Source organism: Marmota monax, unplaced genomic scaffold (assembly GCF_021218885.2).
Source record: "Marmota monax isolate L192 unplaced genomic scaffold, Marmota_monax_Labrador192_F-V1.1 WCK01_AAM20220418_F8-fsc00232, whole genome shotgun sequence".
NCBI lineage: Eukaryota > Metazoa > Chordata > Mammalia > Rodentia > Sciuridae > Marmota > Marmota monax.
The window spans coordinates 2127899-2155228 of record NW_026695232.1 but is presented as its reverse complement, the minus strand read 5'-3'; the positions used below and the strand labels follow the sequence as shown (position 1 = coordinate 2155228).

General features: G+C 35.4%; 1 protein-coding gene across 6 annotated transcripts in view; it reads right to left on the bottom strand.

Moving 5' to 3' along the window:
* The window catches only part of Greb1l (GREB1 like retinoic acid receptor coactivator), a 264690-nt gene that overhangs the window by 110794 nt on the left and 126566 nt on the right, over nt 1-27330 (bottom strand). For all 6 annotated transcript variants that reach the window (XM_046438512.2, XM_046438513.2, XM_046438514.2 and 3 more), the window contains 4 exons: nt 17195-17354; nt 16786-16983; nt 6785-6961; nt 1589-1765 (listed from right to left, as the gene is read on the bottom strand). In XM_046438512.2, the coding sequence (XP_046294468.1) occupies nt 1589-1765; nt 6785-6961; nt 16786-16983; nt 17195-17351 (709 nt within the window). In that variant the 5' untranslated portion in view covers nt 17352-17354. The remainder of the gene's footprint in view (nt 1-1588; nt 1766-6784; nt 6962-16785; nt 16984-17194; nt 17355-27330) is intronic.

Genomic DNA, 27330 nt, shown 5'->3' with positions numbered 1-27330 from the left:
GTTAGTCTCCTGAACAGGATTTATTTAAATTTATAACGGTAACCTAGAGTTTGTCTAGGCTCCCTTCAACCTTCTATATTCAGTCTTAACTTATGTCCAAACATAGAAGCAAAGAGAAATTATATAGTAGAAGAGAAAAAAATTAGAAATGCTCAAATTCCTGTTATTTCCAAGTCTTATTAAAGAAAATATGTAGATGATACTCAAAGTGATTACAGATGATGCAATACCAAGGTTTGTGTTTTCTGATATTATTGGGACTCTGGTATGATATTTTAATAGTACTTTGTACTGATTCAGGGAGATGGTAAATACCATGACAGCCTATTGAACTGTAAGTTCTAACCACACTATACTCTATTAGTCTTAGAAAGTAGCATGCGAAATAGGAGTATAAATGATTGTGTATGACAAAGTTAATTATAAAGGGTCCTTTAGAGGTTTCCAGTTTATGAGACACATGTAAAAATTGAAGGCAGTTTCTCAAGTATCTATGCTATGACTTTATGGGAAGAGCAATTGTATTTTGGCGTAAAACCTTATCTTCACATTATGTGTATTTTATATGCACATATATAATGTTTTTTAATCTGTGAATATATACATATACAACTTGAGTTCAAAAGAGCAACTGTTATAAACAAATATCATTCTTAACTAGAAAAGCAAATTCTCACTGAGCACTAAATAAGAAATTAAAAATATCATATGCAACCAAAACAAAAACTAAAGGATAAAGTTAAAAGGTAGATAGGTGACACTTATCCTATTTTTACTCCTTTATTAAGCTTCATGACATTCAAATTAATTTTTTTAGAGGAAAATTATTTAGATTTTATTAGGATAAAGAATTATCTATCATTCACCATGCTTATGATTCAGCAGTTGCCAGCCTTAAATTCTGATGATATTCACCTTAGAACAGGTAGCCATTCCTAAGGAATTATATAACAGCACTACAGATGTGACAGAGAATAATTATGGTGAAGGACTAAGAGGCAAATCTTCTATTGTAATTTGGATTTATTCATGGCTGGGCAAAATTCTTGTATAGGCAAGAAACAGAAACATTACAGACAATTATTATACGGAGGAAAAACAATCTCAGCATCTAAAAAACTGCTGAACAGAATAAGGATTAGATACTCTACTGCATTAGAACAGTGAGCAGAACTTGTGGCAACTCCTATAATAGAACACATGAGGATGTGAAGTTTCAACTGGATTCATTTCTACAGATAAGGTAGTTAAGTTCTTTCTAATTTAAAAGAAACAAAACTCTGTCAAATTTAAAGTAAATGCATTTTCCCAGGTATTATGAAGACTACTTTGTTTATTCTAAGCATGCTTTGGTCAAATTAAAATAGAAAAATTCAGGTGCTTTACAACTACCTAAGAACTTAAAGTAAAAAGAGCCCCTGAAACGTCCAGATCTTCTCCTTTCTAAATTATAGAAGAGCAAGAGAGTGTCCATTCCCCTCCCTAAGAATGCCACCCCCTTCTCAGAAGACAGAGACTCCCATAAGGGTCACTTGTCACCATCATAAGATTCCCTTTCCTTCCCTTTTCCCTTCTCAAAGTTGAGTACCTTTCCAGCAGATAAGAGGTCCCTTTGATAGTACACCCTGGGACGTTCTGACTAGGTAGTACTTTAAGTGCTTCTGCTTCTTTGGCTGGGTGGTAAGCTTCAAGTTAATGTGGTTGGAAAATTCCGTGAAATACCGAAATCCTCTTTCTCCACAGCCGATACAGTTTCCAGAGAACCCTGAGTAAGGAAAACCAATGTTATTAGTGACCTCATAAGGTGATACAATACTTTTATGTATAAAAAGCACTGAAATATTCACATTCTTTGACTCAATAATGTCTCAATTTAAACTCAAAGGGAAAAAAACAGGTGCAAAATTTTTTTAGCAGAGTTAATTTTTTAATATTTATTTAGTTGTAGAAGGACACAATACCTTTATTTTAATTTATTTTTATGTGGTGCTAAGGATTGAACCCAGCGCCTCACACATGTGAGACAAGTGCTGTACCACTGAACCACAACCTTAGCCTCTAGCATGATTATTATTTATTTATTTAATATTTACTTTTTAGTTATAGGTGGACACAAGATCATTATTTTATTTTTTTATGTGGTGCTGAGGATCGAACCCAGTGCCTCACGCATGGTAGGTGAGCGCTCTTCCACTGAGCCACAACCCCAGCCCTACATGGTTATTTTATAACAGTGGAAAACTCTAAATCATTCAAGTGCTGCTCTAAAAGGATAATGGTTAAGAAAATGGAATGAATATTATAAGTACCAGGTGATGGAGTTTATGTAGTACACATAATCACAAGTAAATTTTGATCCCAAAGAGTCCATTGTTTCTTCCGCCACGTAGTTCTTTCTAAAATTTTTGTAAAATTGTACTGAGTTGGGGCTATGCCAACCGCATGTAAGCTAATGTGTGGGAGTCAACAAGAACTGAGAAGGGGCTGGGGTTGTGGCTCAGCGGTAGGGCGCTCGTCTTGCACGTGCAAGGCCCTGGGTTCGATCCTCAGCACCACATAAAAATAAACAAATAAAATAAAGGTATTGTGTCTACTACAACTAAAAAAGTAAATATTTAAAAACAAAGAACTGTGACGAGGAAGCTGGTCTGTGGAGAGGAGAACAGAACAGAACATGGGAAGAAATGTGAAAATTCCAAGCATTGTCAATTTCAGTTTCTATGAGATCTACATTTACTTTCTGGCATGAGCTCCATGAGATTTCCATTTCCATTTTTCAAAAAATTCTCTTTATTGCAACTAGCTTATTATTCCTTTAGTTATAACATCCAAATAATTCCTCACTCAAACTAATGCAACAAAATAAAACTTTCACTAATCTGGCTGGAGCAAGGGATGTGGAAAGAAGAAATGGAGAAGGCCAGGAGAGTGGAAATCCATTGAAAATCAACTTTTGAGTCCCTCTTTATACACAAAGGAGAAGGCAGGCAAGTAAGAGAGTGGTTACCTTTGGTTGTCTGATGAGGACATATTTGTTGTCAGGTAGATGAACAGGACAAAAGTGAAAATTAAAAAAAAGGCATTCCATATTGTCCAAAGACAATATGTCTATATACAAATAACTAACTGACAATAAATTCGCTGGTGAAATGACACTCTTTTCGAACCCTTAAACCAACCTGTTACATAATTAACAAAGATGAGAAGAGAAAGGCCATAAGGGTTAAAGAAAATATCTAACAATGTCACTGTCTTAGAATGCTGACAACCAATTCAAAGCATTTATAAATGGGTAGTCCAATTTATTATTATTCAGTCAACAACTGTTTACTGAGCACTGAACTCTATGCCAGGCATTTTTCTAAACACTAGATATAAAATAGTGAACAAGAGATGATCATAACCTCTGGCCCAATTACATAGACCTAACAGTTTATTACTGTCACGTTATAGAATAATGAACGTTAATGCAGTTTTATAAATTACTTAAAATATATTCAGAACTGGATTGTTTGGCGGGGGGTGTTTGGTCATTTCCCAGAACGTTAAAGTTGTAGGCCAAAAAAAGAAAAAAAAGTTATCAATGGCTGCTTAGTTCAACACCTTTCTGAAGTCATCCACACATCCATCCGTCCATCCATCCATCCACCCACCCAACAATTACTTATAGTCTACAACATGCTAGGCACTGTTTCAGGTACAGGTTTTTACCACTGAACAAAGCTCCAGTCTTTGTGAAGCCTACACTCAGATGCCTTAATGGGAAGGTACCTCACATAAGGCAGATGTGCCACACCCCAAACACAGTAAGAAAAGCTGTCAGAACCTTTTAGTTGAAAAAGGACAGTGCTAAAAAAAAAAAAAATGAGACTTATCTGGTAGGTCCAGATAGTTGAGAAATGATTAGTGTGAGAATTAGATTCAACAAGCTACTGAGGTTGAGTTTTGTCTTTATCTTTCCTTTGTGAATATTCTCTGAGGTGAAATGCAAAAACATGAAGAGGGAAGAAAGCCATGGGTCTGGATAATCCGCAAAGAGAACCTTCAAGTAATGATGATAGTTAGCAACGTGAGAGTCAGATGTCTACTACAGTTCATTTTGGATACTCTGTGTAGTTTCAGCATTAGCTTTAGTTTAAGAGAGATTTTAAACTGCTCCAAGTTCTTGCTATCATCTGTAATAAAAAACAACAACTCTGCCGGGCACAGTGGCACATGCCTATAATGCCAGCAATTCGGGACACTGAGGCAGGAGGATAACAAGTTTGAGGTCAGATTCAGCAACTTACCAAGACCCTATCTCAAAATAAAAAGGGTTGGGGATATAAGTATAGTGGGAAAGCCCCTCTGGGCTCAATCCCCAGTACGAGGTGGGAAAACACCTAACAGCTGAAATTACCTTTCTAGCTTTTCTGGAAATCAAGTCTTCTAATCACATGATACACCTGGGACATATGAACTGCCAGCTAGATCAATATATTTAAAGATAAACTCCCTCAAATCTGTGGAATCTGCATAATTTATATAAAAATTCAGACAAATTGATATTGGATAGTGATTCTAGAATATCCAAATCTTAAAAATTTTCCCTCTCTATCTTAGCATATATTAAAATCATCTATCATATTGAATGAATGTTAACTTTTGGAGAACAGAGTACTGAATATTTAAAAATCTCAACAATATGCTTATCTAAGAAAAACCTTCTACCGTATTGTTGTTGTACTACATTTTCCCACAGAAAAGTGACTGGTGGAAAATTATATCCATTTATAAGGTTAGAGAAAGTAAGAAAGTGCCAAGTCTATAAAAATGTTTAATAATATGACAGCAGAACAACTACTATTTGAAGAATAAATAATATATGCTGGGTACTGTGCAGGATAGGTGCCTTATACATCATCTCATTTGATCTTTACAACACTGCAAGGGTAGGCATTATTGGCCCTTTTACATGAATGAGAAATCTGAGACTTCCTAAAGTACTAGGAGGCAAATCAGATTTAAACTCAGTTCTGATTCTAAAGCCCATAGACTTTGTCTCATATTTCTGATTATGCAGGACTGTGAAGTATCCTGATGGTGTTTTCTTAACTTTGCCTTAATGTGTTCCAACAGGATTCTTCTAGCCATGGAGAATCACTGAGTAAAAGGTGTTTGGAGAGATTTTTCAATGTTTGTAGTCAGATCCACATCTGATCTGTTCCATTAGATGAGATATAATGTTTTAAAATGCTAAAGTTGTCTTTCAAAGTTGTTCTCTATCACCAACTAACCTTAAGCTCTGTGAGAGAAAGGACTGTGCCTTATAAGTTTTGCACCTCTACATCATAGTCTCGCATGATTTCTGTCATACAGTACATTTTGAGTAAATACTGCTGGACAAATGAATGAACACATTGTTGAACCTTCTTTGTTAAGTTAGTGCAATGTATAAGCTTTGCCATTAGACTTTTATATTAAAGCATTTTCTAAATTCTACTAAGAAAAAATGGCCACATTCTTTTTTGAAGAGCCTTAAGAATAGTAAAAATTATCACTTCTGCTGGGTACTGTAATCCCAGGGACTCAGGAGGCTGAGGCAGGAGGATCTCAAGTTATAGGCCAGCCTGGGAAAATTAGCAACTTAGAGAGACCCTAAGCAACTTAATGAGACCTTGTCTCAAAATAAAAATTATAAAACTGCTGGGGATGTAGCCCAATGGTAAAGCACACCTGGGTTAAATCCCTACTATCCATCCTCCAAAAGAAAAAGAAAAATTATCCCTTCTTTTTCTATGAACTAAAGATATGCCTCTGAACTGCAATTTAAGAAACATTCATAAAACATGTACAGAGTCATTTTGTAACTCAATATATTGATGATATATTTCTAGACATTCTGATGACATAGTATAATAGGAAGAATGGATCAAACTAAACAAACCACATCACCACACAATCAATACAATACTTGAATCTTTGCCCCCTTCTCTATTCTTTCTATTGATACTTGTGCCTAAAACATCTGATTCCACTTAAATAAAAGAAATCATGAGAAACAAAAACAACTCTAGAGAAACACAGTAGCAAAAAGGCAATAAACTTCATATGTCATCTTGTCTTTTCAATTATTAAAAATAAGTTTTTAAATCAACTTTTTGTTATTCTTATAATGTTGAGAAGCTGTACCATGAAAAATTCAGGAGTCTAAGTCATACCAGAAAGTAAAAAAATTGTGAGATAAGGTTATACATTTTATATCATTTATGTCCCCTTAGTTATTTTAGGAGAACTAACGTTAAACATAAAATTAGAATCACATCCATCAAGTAGGGTGGGAATAATGGGTAGTATGGAAAAACTACAAATGCCTTAAAAAGTGGATAATCCACAGAAAAATAGTTCAGAGTTGCCATCAGGTTCAGATGGATGACTATACAGAGTAAATTCCACTTCATTTTATAAAATATTAATATTTTTGCAATGTCAAGGATCAAGCCCAAGCATGACAGGCAAGCACTTTCCACTGAGCTATACTCCCAGACCTAAAATATTATTTTTTGACAAACTATATACTGTATTTTAGCATTTGATCAAAACATCTCTTAATTAAGGGCTTCAAAATTTACAAATGTTAACTAATTTTTAAAAGTTACTAAAAACAGTTTCATACTTGAACTAAACAATGTAAGTGCTAACTAATCCTGTAATATGTATGTTTTTAATTCTGTGAAATTTTAAAATAAACTTGTATTTTAATTTCCTCCTCCTGGAAGGAATTTTACAGGCATGAATTACTCACCTAAAAGTGCATTTTTCCCATGATCATCTGGTAGAAATCGCTTGTCTACAGCACAAACTAGAATGTGTTCAGGAAGATTGGGAGACTTGGCCCCTACCAGGAGGAATCCTGCTGGAATGTCGATTTGTTCCATGCACAGTGATACCAAACGCAAATCTTTCCCTGCTTGACAAAAACCTAAAAAAAAAAAAAAAAAAAAAAAAAAAAACAGTAAGAAAAAAAAGACAAAACAAAACGAAGACACAGTAAACTATTTGGCAGGGGGTATGTCTTATCACCCATTGGGAGAGTAATCTGTATTAAGGACTAAAATTAAAGTCTATGTTGTCCCACCAGAAGACATGCATCCCTCTGAATAGAGCTAAAAAAAAACACTAAAAGGAGATATTTGCACCTAGTTCAGCTAAAATGACAATTCTATAGTTTCTGGTCCATAAATAAGGCAATGATAAATATGCAGCACACTTTGAAATGTGCATGTAATTCTTATGTGCACATGATAATTTTTACTTTTAACACAGAGTTACTTATCTAAATTGAGATGCTCTCAATTTTATGGAGGAAAAGATGGAAGCTCAGAGTTTGGTAATTCATAAAGGGGTCAGAACTAGAATTCAGAAGCTGTTAGATTCTTTTCACTAGCTATGATATGACTTTACATAACCACTTTGTAGACCATAATGTATTATTACACTAGTTATTTAGTTCATTATTTATTAAATATTTACAACAGATTGTTCCTAGGCCTGGGGATACAGAATTGGACAAAATATATTTGTTAAGCACTTGCCCTGTAGTCAGAAGAATGCAAAGGAATCAATAATCCTGAACACGACCTTATAGAAGACAACTTTATTGTTCTGAGACACATCTTCTGGGAAATGATCCTCCCTATACTCTAGTCATGTGATCCCCTGGAAAGTTGTGATATTCCAGATTGACCTGGAACTGGCACCTGATTCAAGCTGGGCCACTTTAATAGTTTACCTTTCTAGCTACACTTGATTGGTCCATATGTGGTCACCTGACATAAACCAGATCAAAGATTTTCCCTGAGGATTCTGAACATGGAGTCAGGGAGAACATAGTTCAGTCTGCTCTGCTAGTGAGAAGTCCATCAGCATAGACAGGAGGCTGGGAGAGGAAAGTCTAGCAATTTTTGGATCCCTGAAACTCAGTTGTATCTGCCTTTCCATGGTTTGGTCATGAAACCTTTTTGCTTTGAAATTCTTCCAATAATTTCATTTTACCTAAGCTAGTATCTTTTTTGTTTTTTCACCCCAAGCTAGTTTCAGTTGGGTCTCTCTCAACAAGAGACCGAATACACGTATGATAAATGCTATTTCAGGGAGCTGTGAAAAAATGAAGGATGCATACCTAACTCTCTACACACAACCTGGGGGGAATACCATCATCATTGCTCAGTACCAAGTAGGGAAGAACTACGTAGAATCTTGCAGAATCAATTTTAACTAAACATCAACAAATACTTAGATGCCATCATTAGCATATGAGAGAGAAAAAAAGAAAACTCCATCAAAACATTGTACACACCTGTGGTATATATAAATCTGTCATATGGTTTGGATCATTGGACCTCAAAAGCAGGTAAAATGAAATTGAAAAAAGCTGACAGAAGAAATTCTATAATGATAAATACAATGGGGCTTAACCATTTCAAGTTTTATCATTAAAAAAACAATTTATTTTAGAGTTCATGATAAAAAATGTATTATACAAAGGTTACTATGAGGGGCTGGAGTTGTAGGTCAGTGGTAGAGTGCTGGTCTAACGTGACATAATATGGGATTGGGGAACACTGATCTAATCTCACTGGGTTCAATCCTCAGCATCACATAAAAATTAATAAATAAAATAAAATAAAGGTATCTAAAAAAATGTTACTATGGGCTGGGGCTGTAGCTCAGTGGTAGAGTGCTTGCCTACCATGTGCAAGGCATTAAGTTTGATCCTCAGCACCGCATAAAAATAAACAAAATAAAGGTATTGTGTCCACCTACAACTAAAAAAATTTTTTTAAAAGTTACTATGAGTTCTTTACCAATTTTAAATGAACTCTGCATTTTATTATTGATAATATCATCTACATTTATTAGAAAAATAGTCATTTATAGATGGGTGAGCCCTAATACTTTATTCAGGTCAGAAACATTTCTGAGAGCCTTTGGATATATGAAACCCCCCAAAATTTTGTTTCTTGTATCTTCATTAAGGAACAGCACTCATAAGTTTAGGGAACTTAGGAACTGATGAGGATGGGGAGGGTGATGTTGATGGCAGCTAAAATTTTTGGAGTACTTACCATAAGCCAGGTACATTGTAAACATCATATAGATTTACCTTATTTAATTTTCTCAACAGCTCTAGTACCTTTCCTCATAGGTGGAGAAACTGAGTCTCCAAAAAGGTCAGGGAATTTGTACAAAGGTACGTAATGAGTCCAGTAATGTTCAATGACGTAGGACATGGGAAGCATACGAATAATGGGAAATAGGATGCTTGAGAAGCTACCTGCCAATAAAAAGTATTAAAGCCATCTTTGTACAACTTTGACCCACCCAATTTAGAAAGAAAAGACTAGATGGAAAATACAAATCTACACCAATTTGAAAATTACTAACAAATTTTTTTAGAACAAAAAAATTACATGGAATTACATGGAATCACAAGATCATCTGGCACAACATTTCTCAATAAGCGGTTATCGCCACTTCCAGAGATTCAGAAGGGTGTTACAAGATACTTGAGAATTGTAAGTGAAATTTAAATACACATCATAATCAATTTCTAAAAACTAGTCGATTATTCTAATGTCCTATTTTAATTTTATTTTTTAAAATATATTTACTTTATTTATTTTTATGTGGTGCTGAGGATCGAACCCAGTGCCTCACATGTGCAAGGCAACCACTTTACTTCTGAGCTATAACTCCTGACCCTCTAATGTCCTATTTTAAAACAGAATGTTCTGAAAACCTCTTATCCAACACATGTAGGGTTACTGGAAACCAGCTCAATGAGCTCATAACTCATTCAGACAAACCCCACATCATCGTGTGGTTTTGGCTACTATACAATTTCAAATTGCTTTTATTTCCAGTTGTAATTGATTGATCCTATGGGTATTTATTTATTTATTTAGCAGTGCTGGGGGATTGAATCTATGGCCTCAGGCAGGACAGGCCAGTGCTCTGTCACTGAGTCACACTTCAACCCATCTATCATATGTATTGACATGTTGCTTAATTTATATTCATAATGAGCTGTTGGTTAAGGACAAGAAGTTCACCTAACACTATGTTAATGAACAAAAAAGAGCGATTTTGCAAATATACCTGAATATGCTCATTGCTAGACACAGAAGTTACATTAATTCCCTGCCCTTCATCAAATTATAAGGTTATATAAAATGCACCAATACATTTCTAGGACACAAAAAAACCTACTGTAATATATAAGTAAGAAATTTAGTGATTATGGTCCAGTTTGGCTTTTTATAATGAAAGAAAACACTATTTCATTCAATAGAAAATTTCCTGCAAACAGCAGTTTAAAACTTCCTCATTTCATACAGAAAAAATACAAAAATTGTAAAAATAAATTTGAATATCCTTTGCACTCTAAAATGTAGAACTTTAGTATTAAAAGTAGAATTTTACTTTTTTTAAAATGCTGGAAAACATGTCAATATATCTGACCCCCCTCAAATGCAGTATATTTCATTTTTTAATTTTCTAACACAATGCGCTTTTTCTTACACATTCAATTTAAATTAAATAACATTTATTTATTTATTTATTTTTGGTACCAGGGATTGAACCCAGAGATGTTTAACCACTGGGTCACATTCCCAGTCCTTTTTACATTTTATTTAGAGATAGGGTCTTACTGAGTTGCTTGGGGCCTTGCTAAGTTGCTGAGGCTGCCTTTGAACTCCTGATCCTTCTACCTCAGCCTCCTGAGCCACTGGGATTACAGGTGTGTGCCACCATGTCCAGCTAAACAGCAATTATTGAATCACAAAATTAGACAATTTTTCCTGTACTGTATGAATATAAAAGTATATTAATATGCTGATCTAAAATAAACGTTTTCTACTTAAAATCAAGTCTTCATCACATGCAATGCAATGACATAAAACTTTTGAACTCCCAAGGCGTTCAAAAGTTTCTACCCTACTAAGAGATTTGTGGAACATTGATCTATTCTAATATTATTAATATGTAAATGAGGAAATGGCTCAAAAAGGTTAGAAAATGGTCGATGGTCAAATGTCCACAAACCAGAAACTGTGGGACCCAGAACTACAGTCTCTTCACTCCAGATTAGATGCACTTCAACCTCATTAGTAGGTCTCTGATTCATAATGTTTCATCTGCGCCCACTCGGATGTAGAACACTCTTATATAATCACTTCCTTGACTATTCCAGCTGGGTTTTATTACCTGACTTCTCTGTGCCCATTTTAGGCTGAATTTTCTGTGGAGCATTTGATACACCAGCCCCTGACAACCACAGGACTATCATTATCCACCTATCTTATACTTGCTGATGGGTTCTGTTTTTTTTTTTTAATTTTTTATTGTTGGCTGTTCAAAACATTACATAGTTCTTGATATATCATATTTCACAATTTGATTCAAGTGGGTTATGAGCTCCCATTTTTACCCCATATACAGATTGCAGAATCACATCAGTTACACATCCATTGATTTACATATTGCCATACTAGTGTCTGTTGTGTTCTGCTGCCTTTCTTATCCTCTACTATCCCCCCTCCCCTCCCCTCCCCTCCCCTCCCCTCTTCTCTCTCTGCCCCCTCTACTGACATTCATTTGTCCCCCTTGTATTATTTTTCCCTTTCCCCTCACTTCCTCTTGTATGTACTTTTGTATAACTCTGAGGGTCTCCTTCCATTTCCATGCAATTTCCCTTCTCTCTCCCTTTCCCTCCCACCTCTCATCCCTGTTTAATGTTAATCTTCTTCTCATGCTCTTCGACCCTACTCTGTTCTTAGTTACTCTCCTTATATCAAAGAAGACATTTGGCATTTGTTTTTTAGGGATTGGCTAGCTTCACTTAGCATAATCTGCTCTAATGCCATCCATTTCCCTGTAAATTCTATGATTTTGTCATTTATTAATGCAGAGTAATACTCCATTGTGTATAAATGCCACATTTTTTAATCCATTCATCTATTGAAGGGCTGCTGATGGGTTCTTAAAGTTCAAGTTTTTAGCCAGGCCCAGTGGCTAAAGACAGTGCAGTTTTTGGCTACCGTCCCAGTTACTTTGGTGGTTGAGACAGGGGGATCATTTGAGCCCAGGAATTTGAAGTTAGCCTGGGCAGTATGGTGAGATACCACTTAAAAAAATGCAAGTTGTTGCAAGCCACAAAGGCAATCAATCCATGCTTAGAGAGTGACATTTCTGATGAGATTTCTAAGCAATACATTGTAGCAAAATTGAGATTAAGGAGGGAAAGTACAATTTTGGTTCTTGGATAAATGGGGATAGAATCCAGAACAATGTGGAGAATACCTAAAGCAAACTGGATTTTCAAGGGAAGAAATATTTCAGAGTGATTTTCTCTGGCAAAAATGGACTACTACACAGGGCTGGGGTTGTGGCTTGGTGGCAGAGCACTTGCCTAGCATGTGTGAGGCACTGGGTTTGATCCTCAGCACCACATGAAAATAAATAAATAAAATAAAGGTATTGTGTCCAACTACAACTAAAAATGTTTTGTTTTTTTTTAATGGACTACATAGTCCATTCAAGTGAAGAAGCCCAAATAGTTTTTGAGTATTACAGCCTTTGAGGGGTTTCTTATTTATGGTATGAGGACACCTAGAGGTCAAAAGTAATAATTACTAAGCAATGACTGAATTCTATGTGTTCTATTTAGCCTTCTCTTAAAAATATATTGCAACAATAATCGCAATGTGAATTATCAGATTCTCCTTGATGCCCCCCATCCTTTGCTGCTATCCACTGTGATTTTTATGCATTAAAAGCACATTTCATGTGTCTTCAACCCTAACATATATATATATATATATATATATATATATATACACATATATTATGCATATAATGCAAATAAATATATATATATTATGCAAGAGGTGCCTATGACAATGAGATATTTTATGCAAGAGGTGCCTGTTACAATGAGAAGATAAAATTTCCAATTTGTGCTATAAAGAAAATAACCACTCCACAATGATGGAGGTGGTAAAAAGACACAAGAACTAACAGAAAGAGCTCCCAATGTCTGAAACTGAAATCCTCTGAGCAACATAAAGTCTATTTTATAAAATAAATAGTCCTAGTTTATCTTTTTACGCTCTATTCATACAGGCAATGTAATTAAGAATAAAATAGGAGAAAACGGGAAGACAACAGTTAAGTTTAAAATGGGGTCAAGAAAAAATTCAATTGGAGGCCAAAAATGGTTACAAAACCACGGAAAGTTTCCTCAGTTCAGTTTGTAGTTTTTTTGAGAATAAGTTCACCTGCCAAGGGGTTGGTGTTTTGCTGTAAACATCTATTTACTGATTGTTTCCTCCAAACCCTCATTTTTGAGTTTTAAATCAGATATAATGTTATACATTGTCACCAGGAATCCCTAGAAAAGAAAAAAACATTATGCTGAGAGCATTATTTATTTTTTTTTTCTTAACCGAAAATAAGCTATGTCTGTAGAGTGGATAGCTACAGAAACTATGAAATGTGATTAGATTTCTGAGACCTGTAGGATCCTAATTCCCAGTGTGGCAAGTAGTTAAACATTCCCACTATTAGAAATATGTCAGATTGTTAATCTAATAAATATCAGATATTAAATCTCAATTAAAACCTCAAACTGAATGAAAAGAAACCTTTGTACTCCTCTGCAAGGTTAATTCTGAATTACATCTGAAGTTATTCTCAATGGCTAATTTGATCATTCTTTAGAGACTACTAGTAGATTGAGTTCAGAGTTCCCTAAGGAAGGCTCAAAGTCTGTTTATTGTAAACAAGGAAAGAAAGATAAGTTATCTACATGGGATACATTCACAAACTTGCCTCCAAAATAATTTCATTTTCTGAGAGTAATTCTAAAATGCTGTCCTAAAAGCAAAGCTCTTGTAGAGCAGAAAATTTTAATTTAAAAATGGGAGGGGGAACTAATAGTAGAGGGTCCTTTTTTTATAAACTTCACCTGCATTTTCTTAAGAAACTAGCCAAGGTTTTCACTTCACAGAAACAATTTGCATTCTTCAATTATCTCCAACTTGAAGGTTACAGAGTCAACAAAAGGGGGAGGAGAAATTTACTGAAACAGCTGTAAACACAAACCAAAGTAATCAAAGCAGTATTTGGAGGCCTAAAATTTGGTTGCCCTTCACCCCTTTAGACAATCAACTGCCTCCCAGCAGGATAGGAACCTACACTATTCCAATAATTTACATAAGAAATTAGCAACCAAAATTTACATCTGAATGGTAACCCCCAGCAATCAGTCAGGTGTTAATATCTGCTTATCTAAATTGCCTCTAAAAATAGCTTTACCTTCCTTTAAGCCTTAGGTAAATAGAGGATTTTCCCACGTAGGGAAGATGATGAGTTGCAACAAGTCCAAGCATTTGTTATATTGTCCTATTTTGCTGCCATTTTTATAAGGAAATTCTGAAGAGATGTTTTTCCCATTGAGTATCATGAAAATTCTTAGAATTATTTTAGAATAAGCCAGACTGAAAAAAGTTACATAAGCCATAACAATCAAATTATAAACTACTGTTTGTTTGAATTGCTACCCCAGGTGAATTAAGAGGGGAAAATGGATAATGGATGCTAATTATAAGAAACTAAAGTAGCAGATACAGAACTCTGCTTTCAGATTGCCTTGGAATTTCAGTCTCCTGCTTGGGTGGGGATAGTTTTTTTTTGTTCTCAGAAAACTGCATTTCCTTTATCTTTAAAATAATGACTGCACTTCCTATATACTTCTTATGTTCTCATGTTTTAAACTTTAACAAATACTTGCTACCTTAGACCACTAGGTTTATATCTTGCTGGGTACTAAACAGCTTTCCATACCTGATCATAAATAATACCAGTGTCAGACATCTCAACAGGCAAACTAAAAACATACTTAGAATAACCTGAGACAGGAAACTTCTCCCCTATTTCTTGGTATATAAACCTTTTTACTCTGGTTCTACTCAATTCTCCAATATAACAAGATTCATAATGAGAATTCAACAAGTACAAGTGCTATTTCAACTTCTAGTTTGTTATTTGGTAATTATGAATTGATCGTTCAGTTAGACAAACAGCATAAAAATGGATATAAAGCCAATAAGTAAAAACAATGCTGGCCATCTCCCATACCAGGAAGGGGGGGGGGAGGGAGAGAGAGAGAGATACTGAGCAAAAGGAATCAATAGTAAGTGGAAGCAAATTCATAAAGAATGATGTCTTCGAGGCAGGCCCAAGTCAAAAAAAAAAAACAAAAAAAAAAAAAACAATGGTACCAATTGCTAGAGAACACTTGTAGTGAATCAGGCTTAGATAAGCTAGCAGGAGCTTTATGCAGGACTTCACCCTCTTGGTAGGGGATTTTAACTCCTTTACTGGTTATCAGATTATCAGGAGGGTTGGCAGAAGTCAAGAGAAACTAAAACTCCCAAACAATGCAAACTACTTATCTGGCTTTGTATATTTGTATCTTTAGCTTATCCCAAATTATTTGCACTTCAAACTTTGGAAGGAAACTGTCCTGAGATTTTATCCCTCTTCTTCCCATCCCAATGTCTTCTCTCCAAGATATTCATATATTGACATTATCTCAGCTCTATGTCAATTTAATTATAAAAATTGCACTCTAGCTGATCTGGATAAAGTGAAACCTACACATTAATTAGGCTGATGGTCAGAAAGTCACAACTGAATGGAGGGAGGAAAGTGGAATTTAAGTCGTGATAGCACCAAAACCACAAAATACCAGAAATGTTAGAAACCAGGGCTTTCTTATTAAAAACGCAGCCTAACCTTTGATGGAAGAGAAGGCTGACACAAGTAAATAAAGCAAGTTTATCCTACTATTTATATTTTTATAATACATAAATTTTTAATTTTGTAATTTATAAAAAATTATAATTTTTTGCCTCTACACTAGATAAGTGTTATAAATAAGCATAAAAGGAGCCTGCGGTTGTAGCTCAGTGGTAGAGCACTTGCCTAGCATGTGTGAGGCACTGGGTTTGATCCTCAGCACCACATAAATATAAATAAATAAAATAAAGGTACTGCCATCTACAACTAAAAGTCTTTAAAAAATAAGCATAAAAGATAAATATAAAGCATCTAATATCTCTATTTTTATTTAGGGGTGGGGGTGGAAACAAGGAGAAAAAGGAAATACTAAAATGTTTCCTAAAACAGAAAATTTCTTTCTTTCTTTTTGTTGTTGTTGTTATTGTTGGTACTGGGGATTTAATCCAGGAATATTTTACCACTGAGGTATATCTCCAGCTCTTTTATTTATTTATTTATTTTAAAATTTTGAGACAGGGTCTTGCTGAGTTGCTCAGGGCCTCATTAACTTGCTAAGGCTGGTCTTGAACTTGTGATCCTCCTACCTCCACCTACTGAGTCACTGGGATTAAAGGCCTGGGTTACTACACCCAGCTTGACAGCAGCATGCTTGCAGGAAGTATATGGAGTACTGGAAAAACCTTGACCTGTCTAGACTTGCCTTTGCACAGGTCCTCTCAGAGAAGTTATTCAAGTATGAATCTCAGTCTCTTAATCTATAAAATGGGGTAGATACCTGCTGTGAAGTCATAGTCGGCAATGGGAGTGAGAACATAACCACTCCTCATTTCTTTCCCTAATTACTGGTTTCCAGCCTTGAGCACCGCATGGAATGACTGGAAACAGACCAGCCAATATTAAAGGGGAAAACAGCAAGAAAACAAAACTGAAACCCACCGTCTGTTGTGCAAGATCCTTCTGGGGCAGGTTTTTGTGAATAGGGAATTGGTGGGCTGTTGGAATCAGACATTTCTTCATCATCTTCGTCATCTTCCATTTCATTAACGGTTAAATTGTTAGAAAAATCTAGAGTGCCATTTTGTGTGTAGCGGTGTACCAAATCTTTATCCAAATCCTCTACCTTGGGCTTGACATCTGAGAAACAAAGCAATCAGTGACTTTTTAATAAAAAGATGCTTATGGAAAAATAATCAGAAGAAAAATTCATAATTCTGAAAGATAATGTCTGAGGAGAGGGAGACTAGCATTTTCTAATATTTAGCCAATTGATTTCAGAGCTCCCATGATTTGGAATCCCCACTTCTTTTTAAAGGAGCCTAGAAATGTCTACGATTAAGGAACTTACCTGCAGATGAGAAAGGATGCTGCTCAGGGTCCAAGTACAGCTGGGAAAAAATGGGACGTGGTACCACGTTACTACATCGGAGCGAGGCTTCTATGGAGTTGTGGAGAGCTTCCTCAAATCGAGCAGATTTCAGTTGCCCAGCATATGAATTCCCCATGATCTACACACAGCCAGCCCAAAGAAAAAGTGGGAGAAAGGAGAAAATTGATATAATTAGAGGTTATATGTCTACAAAGTACAAGTATTGTTATAAACTATATTCATAGCTCTTATAAAGACGTGAACCATATGAAATACATTTTTGTTAAAACAACTTGTATAAGTTATTTGTTATGTCACCTGTACTTTGGATCTTTACAGTCTAAACACATTTCAAAAAGCCTATTTATTTGTTTATTTATTGGTACCAAGGATTGAACTCAGGGACACTCGAGACGACAACCAAGTCACATCCCCAGCCCTGTTTTGCATTTTATTTAGAGACAGAGACTCACTGAATTACTTAGCACCTCACTTTTGCTGAGGCTGGCTTTGAACCTATGATTCTCCTGTCTCAGCCTTCCAAGCCTCTGGGATTATAGGCGTGTGCCACCATGCCTGGCAAACAAAACAAAACAAAACAAAAACCTTTAAATGATCTTGTATCTAAGAATTAAACAGTAATAAATGTTTTAGGTCAAAGCTCTGCAACCAGTAAATCAAAATTGATCTGTCAATCACAAAACCCAACCTGGTTAACAATGGGACCACACTTCCTCTTTACAATTGGTGGACTGCTATAACCCCATACCAATCCTGTCAGTTATTTCAGAGTAAATATCTAATTACAACTCTCTACTGAGACCTGTTACTCTGAAGAAGAAAAAAAAATAAAAGACTTTCTTCTAGGAAAAAAAAAGGAGAAAGCTTTATGATAATATATTTAATTAGGAAATTTCTGAAAGTAAAAATTGAGCCTTTAAACTCAAAGAACTCCATTAAGTAATGCTAGAATTTGTTTGAAAAACACAGTTTCTTCTGAAGTACAATCATTTTGGGGACCCTTCATGAATGTATATAATAAGTTTTGAAGCCATGACTTACATTTCTCATCACTAACATTTGTGTAGTACTCACTAGCTATAAAAGTTTTCATGTATAATAATAACTACTATAATTGGCTAGACCAATGATTCCCAAATGGTTTGAGGGCCCCAAGACACTGTAAGAGGTCCATGAAGTAAAAACTATTTCAAACTATCACTAGAATATTATTTGTCTTTTTCACTCTCAGACTTTCATATATGCACAGTGGAATTTTCCAGAATCTACATGATGTGTGATACTGCAACAAATTTAATGCAGAGCAAATAGGTTACTCTTCTCACTAAATTTTCTCTGGAGGAAAAAAAATCCTTATTTTTCATAAAACGTTTATTTTAATATATAGTGGGTTGTTTATTATAATTTTAAACATTAATAAATATTTATAAAAAATTTTAGTTTTAATTTATAATACATATAAACTATAAAAACAAAAACTTGATGGGGTCCTCAATTTTTATGAGTATAAAGGGGCTCTGAGACTCAAAGTTTGAGAACTATTGGGCTAGACAGTATACTAAGCCCTTTGTAAAAATCATTTTATTTAATCCTCAAAATTCTCAAGTAGGTACAACTTGTTTCCACTTCACAACTTAAAAACAACAACAATAACAAAAACAAGAAAGCTGAAGCTTGGAGAAGCTAAATTCCCTGCCCACTATCACTCAGTTAGTAAGGCCAGGAGCCACATGATGGCCAAGCCTGCACTCCTACGATATAGGCTAAACTTGGCAGATCCCATTTCAAGACACGTAATTCTCAGAATATCTTAGCTCTTCTTCTCCCATCAAGGAGGAGAACTGATGTTAAACCTCATCTGGAATGCCAATTTAGAGTGCCTCCTTAGAGGGAGTCCCTGGAGGACTTGGTCCAGAAGAAGCCTACTCACCAGGCAAAGAAGCCATGATCCAGTGTGCCAGCTTAGAGCAGAGAAGGGGTGATGCATAACCCCACTCTTAGGTTTCCCAGACCTATACATAAAAATCCCATAGGAGATTCTCGTACCTCTGAATTGCCTTAACATAGCAAAGAAGGCTTCTTCCTTTGTTAGCAGTGAGTAGTATACAGTGATTTCCATCAGAGTGGCTGGATTTGTGAAAGTTTTATGAGAGATTCCTACAATTTGGAAAAAGCCAGGCTTTCTCATAACAGGTAATAAAAAGCCTAGGGCTAGGTGTGGTGGTGCATGCCTGTAATCCCGGCAACTCAGGAGGCTGAGGCAGGAGGATTCCAAGTTCAAGACCAGCCTTATCAACTTTGCAAGACCCTAAGCAACTCAATGAGATCCTGTCTCAAAAAATAAAAGGGGTTGGAGGTGTAGCTCATGGTAAAGCATCCCTGGGTTCAATCTCAGTACCAAAACAAGTTGAGTATATATACTAAATCAAATTAAAAATGGCAAATGGGTTGGGTGCAGTGGCACACACCTGTAATTTCAGAGGCTCAGGAGGCTGACTCAGGAGGATTGCAAGTTCAAAGCCAGTCTCAGCAAGCTAGCAAGGCCCTAACCAACTTAGTGAGATCTCATCTCAAAATAAAAACAAAAGGACTGGGGGATGTGGCTCAGTGGCTAAGCGCCCCTGGGTTCAATCTCTGGTATCAAAAACAAACAAATAAATAAATAAATGTAAACAGAAGAAAATCTACAAAGTGTGTCCTACGAAATTTTCCATGAAAACACCAACTTTATGGCTAAGCTCTTAAGATTCCCCACTTGTAAAAGTATAAACTTTTAAAATTTCTGAAGTTCAAAAGCAATGTGTTTTTCAACAGCACCACATATGATCAAAACAGGGTGGTTTCTGAAAAAGAAATATGCTGTGCCACCAGTTTATCTAAGTCAAAATCCAACAGCCACTTTACCTTTCTTCTTTGCTAAAAGGGGGCTGGGGAGAAGGGGAACTACCAGAAACTATCACATTAACCAAGGGATTTCTTATCCACGAACAATGGAATAACTTCAAAGGTGGACCTTTAGCCTTTCTCCAGAGCACAAATGCCTGGAAATCTTGCTTCTTCTTAATCTATTATCAGCCCAACAAGTTATCTTCCTTGCATTACTGAATATCTTGATAACCTACACTCTCTGAGAGATCTTTTTACTTTAATAAAGAAGTTCCCAACTATAAGTGAAGAAGTATATAATCTCGATCCCTTTCCCTCATAGTTTAAGGAGTAACATGACAGATACACATATGCATGTATATAGTACAAATAAATATTGCTTTGAATATTAAATTGACATAAAAATGGATAATGGAGTTTCACAGAAGATATACATAATCCTTACAGGAGCATTAGATATATTCAGATGAAGACCAGGGGAAGTATCCATTCCCTGCTCAGACTTGGTATAATAAAATAAAGTAGATGTCTTTATTTCAAATAAAAATACAACTGGGTAGTTTATTCTCTTTACTTTTTCCCTTCCAAAACAAAGGTGATTGTATTAAAGTAAATTATCTCTAAATTAATTCCATAAATTTCATTTATTAATAAGTATACTATGAAAAAAAATCTATATTTGTTTTAGATTTCATGTTTACAACTGGGTATTTTAAAAATGATAATGATAATAATAATGTAAAAAGATTACAGAACTGACCCCAGACTTCTCTTGTACTGACTATAGAATTCTTCCCTTGACAACTCACGGCTATCCCAAGAAGGATGGAGTTCAAAGGAAGCCTTTTTAGATTAATATATTCTAAATATTATTTGCCATAATATTTAAAGTCACTGAAATTATTGGCATTAGCCACTTAGTCTACCAACCCTTCTTTCCTCTGAATCTCAAAGAAGCCATGATGCCTCAGACCTGACTGAAGGCTAGTGTGAATAAAAGACTTCAAACAGAAGACGGAAAAATGTTTTTCAGAATTAGTCATTATATCAAATTGCACCTAGAAAGCAGACTTGTGATTTCTATTATATGCTTATTTTATGTATCTGACTAATATCAAGTTTATGAGACTATATTACATTGTTTCCCAAATTTTCATTCTTGATTGTAAAATTATAAAAGGACAAACATTATTAAATGTTTTGTTTTGGCATAACAGACCTCTGAGATACTAACAGATACTCTTGTAATATTAAGGAAATGTCTAAGGAAAAATAAACAAGATAGGTTCTTTCTGTACCACTGATTAATTGCTCGAAATGAAGATGCGACCAACTATAAACCACCATGATATTGTGATGGGGGGCCTTTCTGTTCTTGTCTTTTCCCTTTTTCCACAGAAGGAAATACTGAGGAAAAGGGATGGAAGTAAAGAGGTAGCATCTCTGGTGGCTTCAGGAAGGTGCACTGGAAAAGTGAAAAGAAGAATAGCTTGGGAAACAGGTGCCTGCTAATGCTTCCATGGCCTCTCAATTTTTCTTTTTTTTAATATTTATTTTTTAGTTTTAGGTGGATACAATGTTTTTATTTTATTTTTATGTGGTACTGAGGATCGAACCCAGTGCCTCACACATGCCAGGCGAGCTGAGCCATATCCCCAGCCCTCAATTTTTCTTTTCTTTTGAAAATGGAAAGGAAAAGCAATGCACTACCAATAACTAATGGGTCATGTCAGAACACATGGGAGTCCAGATAAAGAGCTCCCCTGGGTCAAAGATTAGAGAAACTGAATATAACAGATAACACATGCAATTGGCCAAAATATATTTAAGATATAAAAACTCAAGGACTAATTTTGCTACTCAAGGAGAAAAAGGAAGAGCTCTTTTGGGAACAGAAACAAAACAAAAAAGCACCTAATTAATTGAGCACAACTAGGGGAGAAAAAAAAAGGAGGAGAGCATTTACCTTGCTCTTTCTATACTTCAAATTAACCATTATGGTTAGCAGAGAGTAATCATTTTTTAGTGAAGAATTCCAGCTGATAGAGATGCAAAGAATGACACAAGTATAAAATGACCACTTTGCAACCCCCTAGTGAAAAATTCATGCATGCAATGCTAATAAGTTAAACTATTAGGTAAAATGTTGATGTAGAACTCAATAATGGAAAGATCAGGCTATCACCTCTTAAACCCACTGATCAAACAGCATTACTACAAGTGAGGCAGTGAGAAACCATGGCCTCCCCAAAGGGAAGGTATGAGGCACACACAGTCCCTAGGAAGTATTCAAACTAGTCAAAACTTTAGAGCAACTTCTGATTACAGGATCAAGGAACAAGTTAAATGAAACCATAAGACAACAAGCACATTTAAAATGAGGGACAGGTCTGTAGAGCAAATGACCTGGTTTCCACAACAAGCAGGGTCATCCAGTTTTTAAATAGTAGAACTAAGATTCAAAAACCTCCTAAGCCCATGTTTTTCCCACAAAACATGTTGGAAGCAGAAAAAAAAAAAAAAAGGTGAAAGTAAAGGTGGTACAGTCTATTTGTGTGTGTGTGTGTGTGTGTGTGCACTCGCTCGCGCAGTTATTTTTGGTTAAACACATAGGCTCTGGAGTCAGAGGACCATAATTCAAATCTCGTCCCATCATTCCCTGCGGGATACTGGGTGAGTTACTTAATCCCTCAGTTGTAAAGTGGGGATTTGACTACCAATCTCATAGGTTCCTATAAGTACACATGAAAATATGTATCTATAAAATTTTTAGAATAGTGACTAGCACAGAATAAGTAAATATACAGGAAATGTTAGTAGTAAAAGTAATTTTCTGCTTGTTTAGCATCATGCTACATTAAGAATACTGAGAGGTGCCCTTTTCCTTGAATGCCTTGGTCACTACAAGAGATTTTAGAACATTCTTCACAACAAATGACCATCAACATAAAAGTCCTAAAAGCTGCTATTTAGTACTATGTAAAATTCATCTATTAAGAAATTTACAGCTAGGCACAACGGCACACACCTGTAATCCCGGCGCACACCTGTAATCCCAGCGCTCAGGAGGCTGAGGCAAGAGGATCAAGAATTTGAAGCCAGCCTGAGCAATGGCAAGGTGCTAAGCAACTCAGGGAGACCTGTCTCTAAATAAATACAAAATGGGGTTGGGAATGTGGCTCAGTGGCTGAGTTCAAACCCCAGTATCCAAAAAAAAAAAATTTACAATCATATATACAAGTCATGGAGTAATCTTTGACACCAAGAGCAGTGCTGGGCAATAAAATTTTCTGAGATGGAAATGTTCTCTATCTGCACTGTCCAATATATGGCAGCCACAAGCCACACATGTCACTAGAGTGTGGCTAGACTGTTTGAGGAACTAAATTTTCAATTTTATTTAACTGTGATTAATTTAAATGATCCCATGTGGCAGGTAGTTATCATATTGGACAGTGCAACTCCATGAATATACAATGCCTAGGAAAACTAAGATTTAAGTTTTAAGAGGTCTGGCTGTATTACTGGTGATATGACCTTGAATGAGTCACTTAACCTTGCAAGCTTAGTTTTTTTCATCTGTAAGATGAGCATATAGAATGGATTATTATTACTCCTTATAACAATAAAATCATTTCACTTCATGTAAGAAAATAATTTGCTATTGCATCACTGATTGCATGTTGTTTCTTTATTAATAATGTTCATTGAGTAGGGGCGGGGGTACCGCTCAGTGGTAGAGCACATGCTTAGCCTATAGGAGGCTTTAGATTCAATTCTCAGACCTCCTAACCAAATGCAGTAGTGAGAGTGATAACATGTGACTCCTGGACAAATAAAGCAAATATAAGTCTTGCCAAGTTCTCATTAACTCTATAATGTAAAATTATAAGCAAATGCTCATTCACAGTTTTCTCTCTTTTGTGCTTTCTTAGTATCTCATTTACTTATTGTTTAGTTTTTGGTGCTGGAGATTGAACCTGGGGACTTGCCCATACTAAGCACTTCCTCCACCAATTAACACCCCTAACCTCATTTGTTTATTTAATTTGACATTTATCACTCAATTATTTATACTGTAGGACTTAGTATTTGTCTAACTCCCTCATTAGATTGTGAATTTGGGGGGGATATTTTGCTTACAACAAAATATTGGTTTTAAATCGAACCAAGTGAGGTAGCACATACTCATAATACCAGCTACTTACCAGGCTGAGGCATGAGAATCAAAAATTCAAGGCCAGCATGGGCAACTTAATAAAGCCATCTCAAAATAAAACTATTTTTTAAAAGGGCTGGGAGTGTAGGTTAGTGGTACAGCACTTGTTAGAGGCCTGGGTTCAATCCCTAGGACTGCTAAAGGTGGGAGGGGAGGGAATTGAGTTTGTAAAAAAATGAATAGATGGAGCTTTTGTATCTTATCCAATTATACATTAAAGAGGTCTAAAGAGATACAATCTTTTCCCAAGCACGTTCCAAAAAAAGCACAAAGCTAACCATGCATTCAAAACCAAAGTGTTTTATTTCACTTCTATTCACCCTCCTTGCTGGAAATCTTTAGAAAATGCAAACAGATTAAAAGATAATTTTTCAACTTCTTTTAATAGTTCTGTACATTTAAATTGGGACGAATCCATTTCGATAGCTTCTGAAGCCAAAAATACTTTATATACTGAAATCAAAACCCAGCCCTAGTAACTTAATTCTAAAATTTGCCATTTTTAGTAATACTTCCTGATACACACTGTGTTATTGTAGAAATAATTACTGCAATATGCCAACTAATTTCATAACAACTATTGAAAACTGTCGTAATTACAAGATGAAATGCAATGCTATTTTTCCCTTTATAACAAAGAGTTACATGTTACTACTGGAAATCTTTACTTTCTTCCTTGAAATGCCAGAAATTCTTCTGTAAAATAAACACATCTTGTCAAGACTCTCTGGAACTAGTATAATTACCAGAGGCAATCCCTGTGTAAGATCAAAGAAGCAAAACAATAATAGGCAACGTGTGACCTCTACCATGTCACCAGAGACCAATTTTTCAACAGGGAAAAGAGTCAATAATCCAGAACAGAAAACATTAAATAACGAGAAATGCTTCCAAAGTGTGGCTCACCACATCCATCAAGGCAGCCACAGAGAGAATTTAGTCTCTATGGTTTCAGAGAACAAACTTCTGGGGATTTATCACAACAATCATTAAAATCTGCATAAAACACCAGAGGCAAAAACTAATTTCTCAAATGCAGAGTGCAATTTCAAAAGATACTACTATAATAATTTTCTGAATTTCAACTGATATTTTAGTGGAAAAGGCATAGAAAACCATACATTTTTCCCATAACACACCTAATTTCTCTATCCACATGCAATTTTCCCATGATTGTTTGGAAAGTGGCTAGTATTAACCAGATAAGCATAATTAGTAGTAATGCTTCAACCACTTTTACAGGGTTTTTTTGGGTTTGTACTGTGTTTGTTTTTGGTGGATCGCTAAATCCGAAACAGTCCCATTTGTAATGCACTTGGATGACTAAGAGTGCTGGGCTGGGGTTGTTGTAGCTCAGTGGCAGAGCGCTTGCCTCACTTGTGGAAGGCATTGGGTTCGATCCTCAGAACCACATACAAATAAAATAAAGATGTTGTGTTCATCTACAACTAAAAAATATATATATTTAAAAAGAAGAATTATAAGAGTACAAAGAGGGATAAGTTCAGGAATGACAATCAGTAATGACAGTAAAAGAGAAGTACATTTAAAATTGACTTTTAAAAAGCACTGCACATCCAATTGTGCTTTAGAATCGCAAAATTCACCAATTTTTCTAGGGTACTACTGCCCCACAGCTATCTTCTTTCAAACCAGATGAGTTGGGAGCCTTACAAATTGTATCTAAATTGTTTAACTTGTGAAACACACGATCTGCTGTAATTTAAAAGAAAAAGCACTGGAAATTCAAAGCAACTATGAACAGTATTTTCTTATCGGGATTGGTTCCTAGTACCCCCTTCATCTTTCCATTCTGTCTTCTGCCTGTCTGTCCATCTTTTTATCTTATTAACATTGCTAATTGTATTTGTCAGTTTTGCCACAATTTCAATGCTACTTAAAACAGCTTTGGGTTTTCTCTAGGCAATTATCAGTCACTACACTTAGGTTTCTAAATTAGTTGTTGAAAGGTGCTTTAATCTTGAGAAAATAACACACAGTGTGCTAAGCTTCACATTTATGTGTATGTTCCTTTCATGGAAGTATTTATTTTAAAAGGATTGAAAACAATCACATACGTTATTAATAGATACATTAATTGTAACTGTGATATTAATTTATAAATTAGAAAATGTTTAACAAAGCCTATATAGTATGCTCTTCATCATTTTATCTTTTTTCTATACTATACATTTTGGCATATATACTTTCTATATATGTATATATACATATATTTAATGTATAAATTGTATATCAAAATATTGCCAAATCCCTCCATTAGTCTCCTTTCACTACTCATTTGCCAGGTGGCTAATACCTTTCAAAGCTATTCACAATCATATAAGTGGTCTCCTGAGGTCATGGGCTGTGACAAACAGAACTTTCACAACTTGTAGATTTTTCCCCCCTTCTCTATTTCCTTCCAAAGAGAAAAATTCTGTTATTATATTGCTTTTTACTTCCCATGGTGCTGAGATTGAACTCAGGGCCTCCCATATGCTGCTGGGCGAGTGCTCTACCACTGAGCTCCATCCCCAGCCCTATCGTACTTTACTTATTCGCTATTCTTGACTCTGACATTGATTTTCTTCTACAAAATGTATGAGAAACACATTTAGTGAGAAACACAGCTTAAGGTTAGTCATCCACTGATACCCCCCATATATCAATTATCCACAAATGAATTTAAAAATTCATAATCCATAAGGTGGGGGGTAGGTAGTTCAGTGGTAGAGCACTTTCCTAGCATGGGTTCAATCCCCAGAACCACTGAAGAAAAATAAAAAAAGATCTGTAAGCCAGAAACATTACACTTCGTGTGCCATTTATTTCCTTTATAAATTAAATTCAAAAATACCTTTTTAGAGAGTTAACACATTTTGAAATTTTTAAGGTTTAATAATACATTGTGTATGGGTAAGATCAAAAGTAGGTAGAATTATTTTTAAATTAGTGTAAACTCATTTGTTACTCTCACCCCCCACTTTCT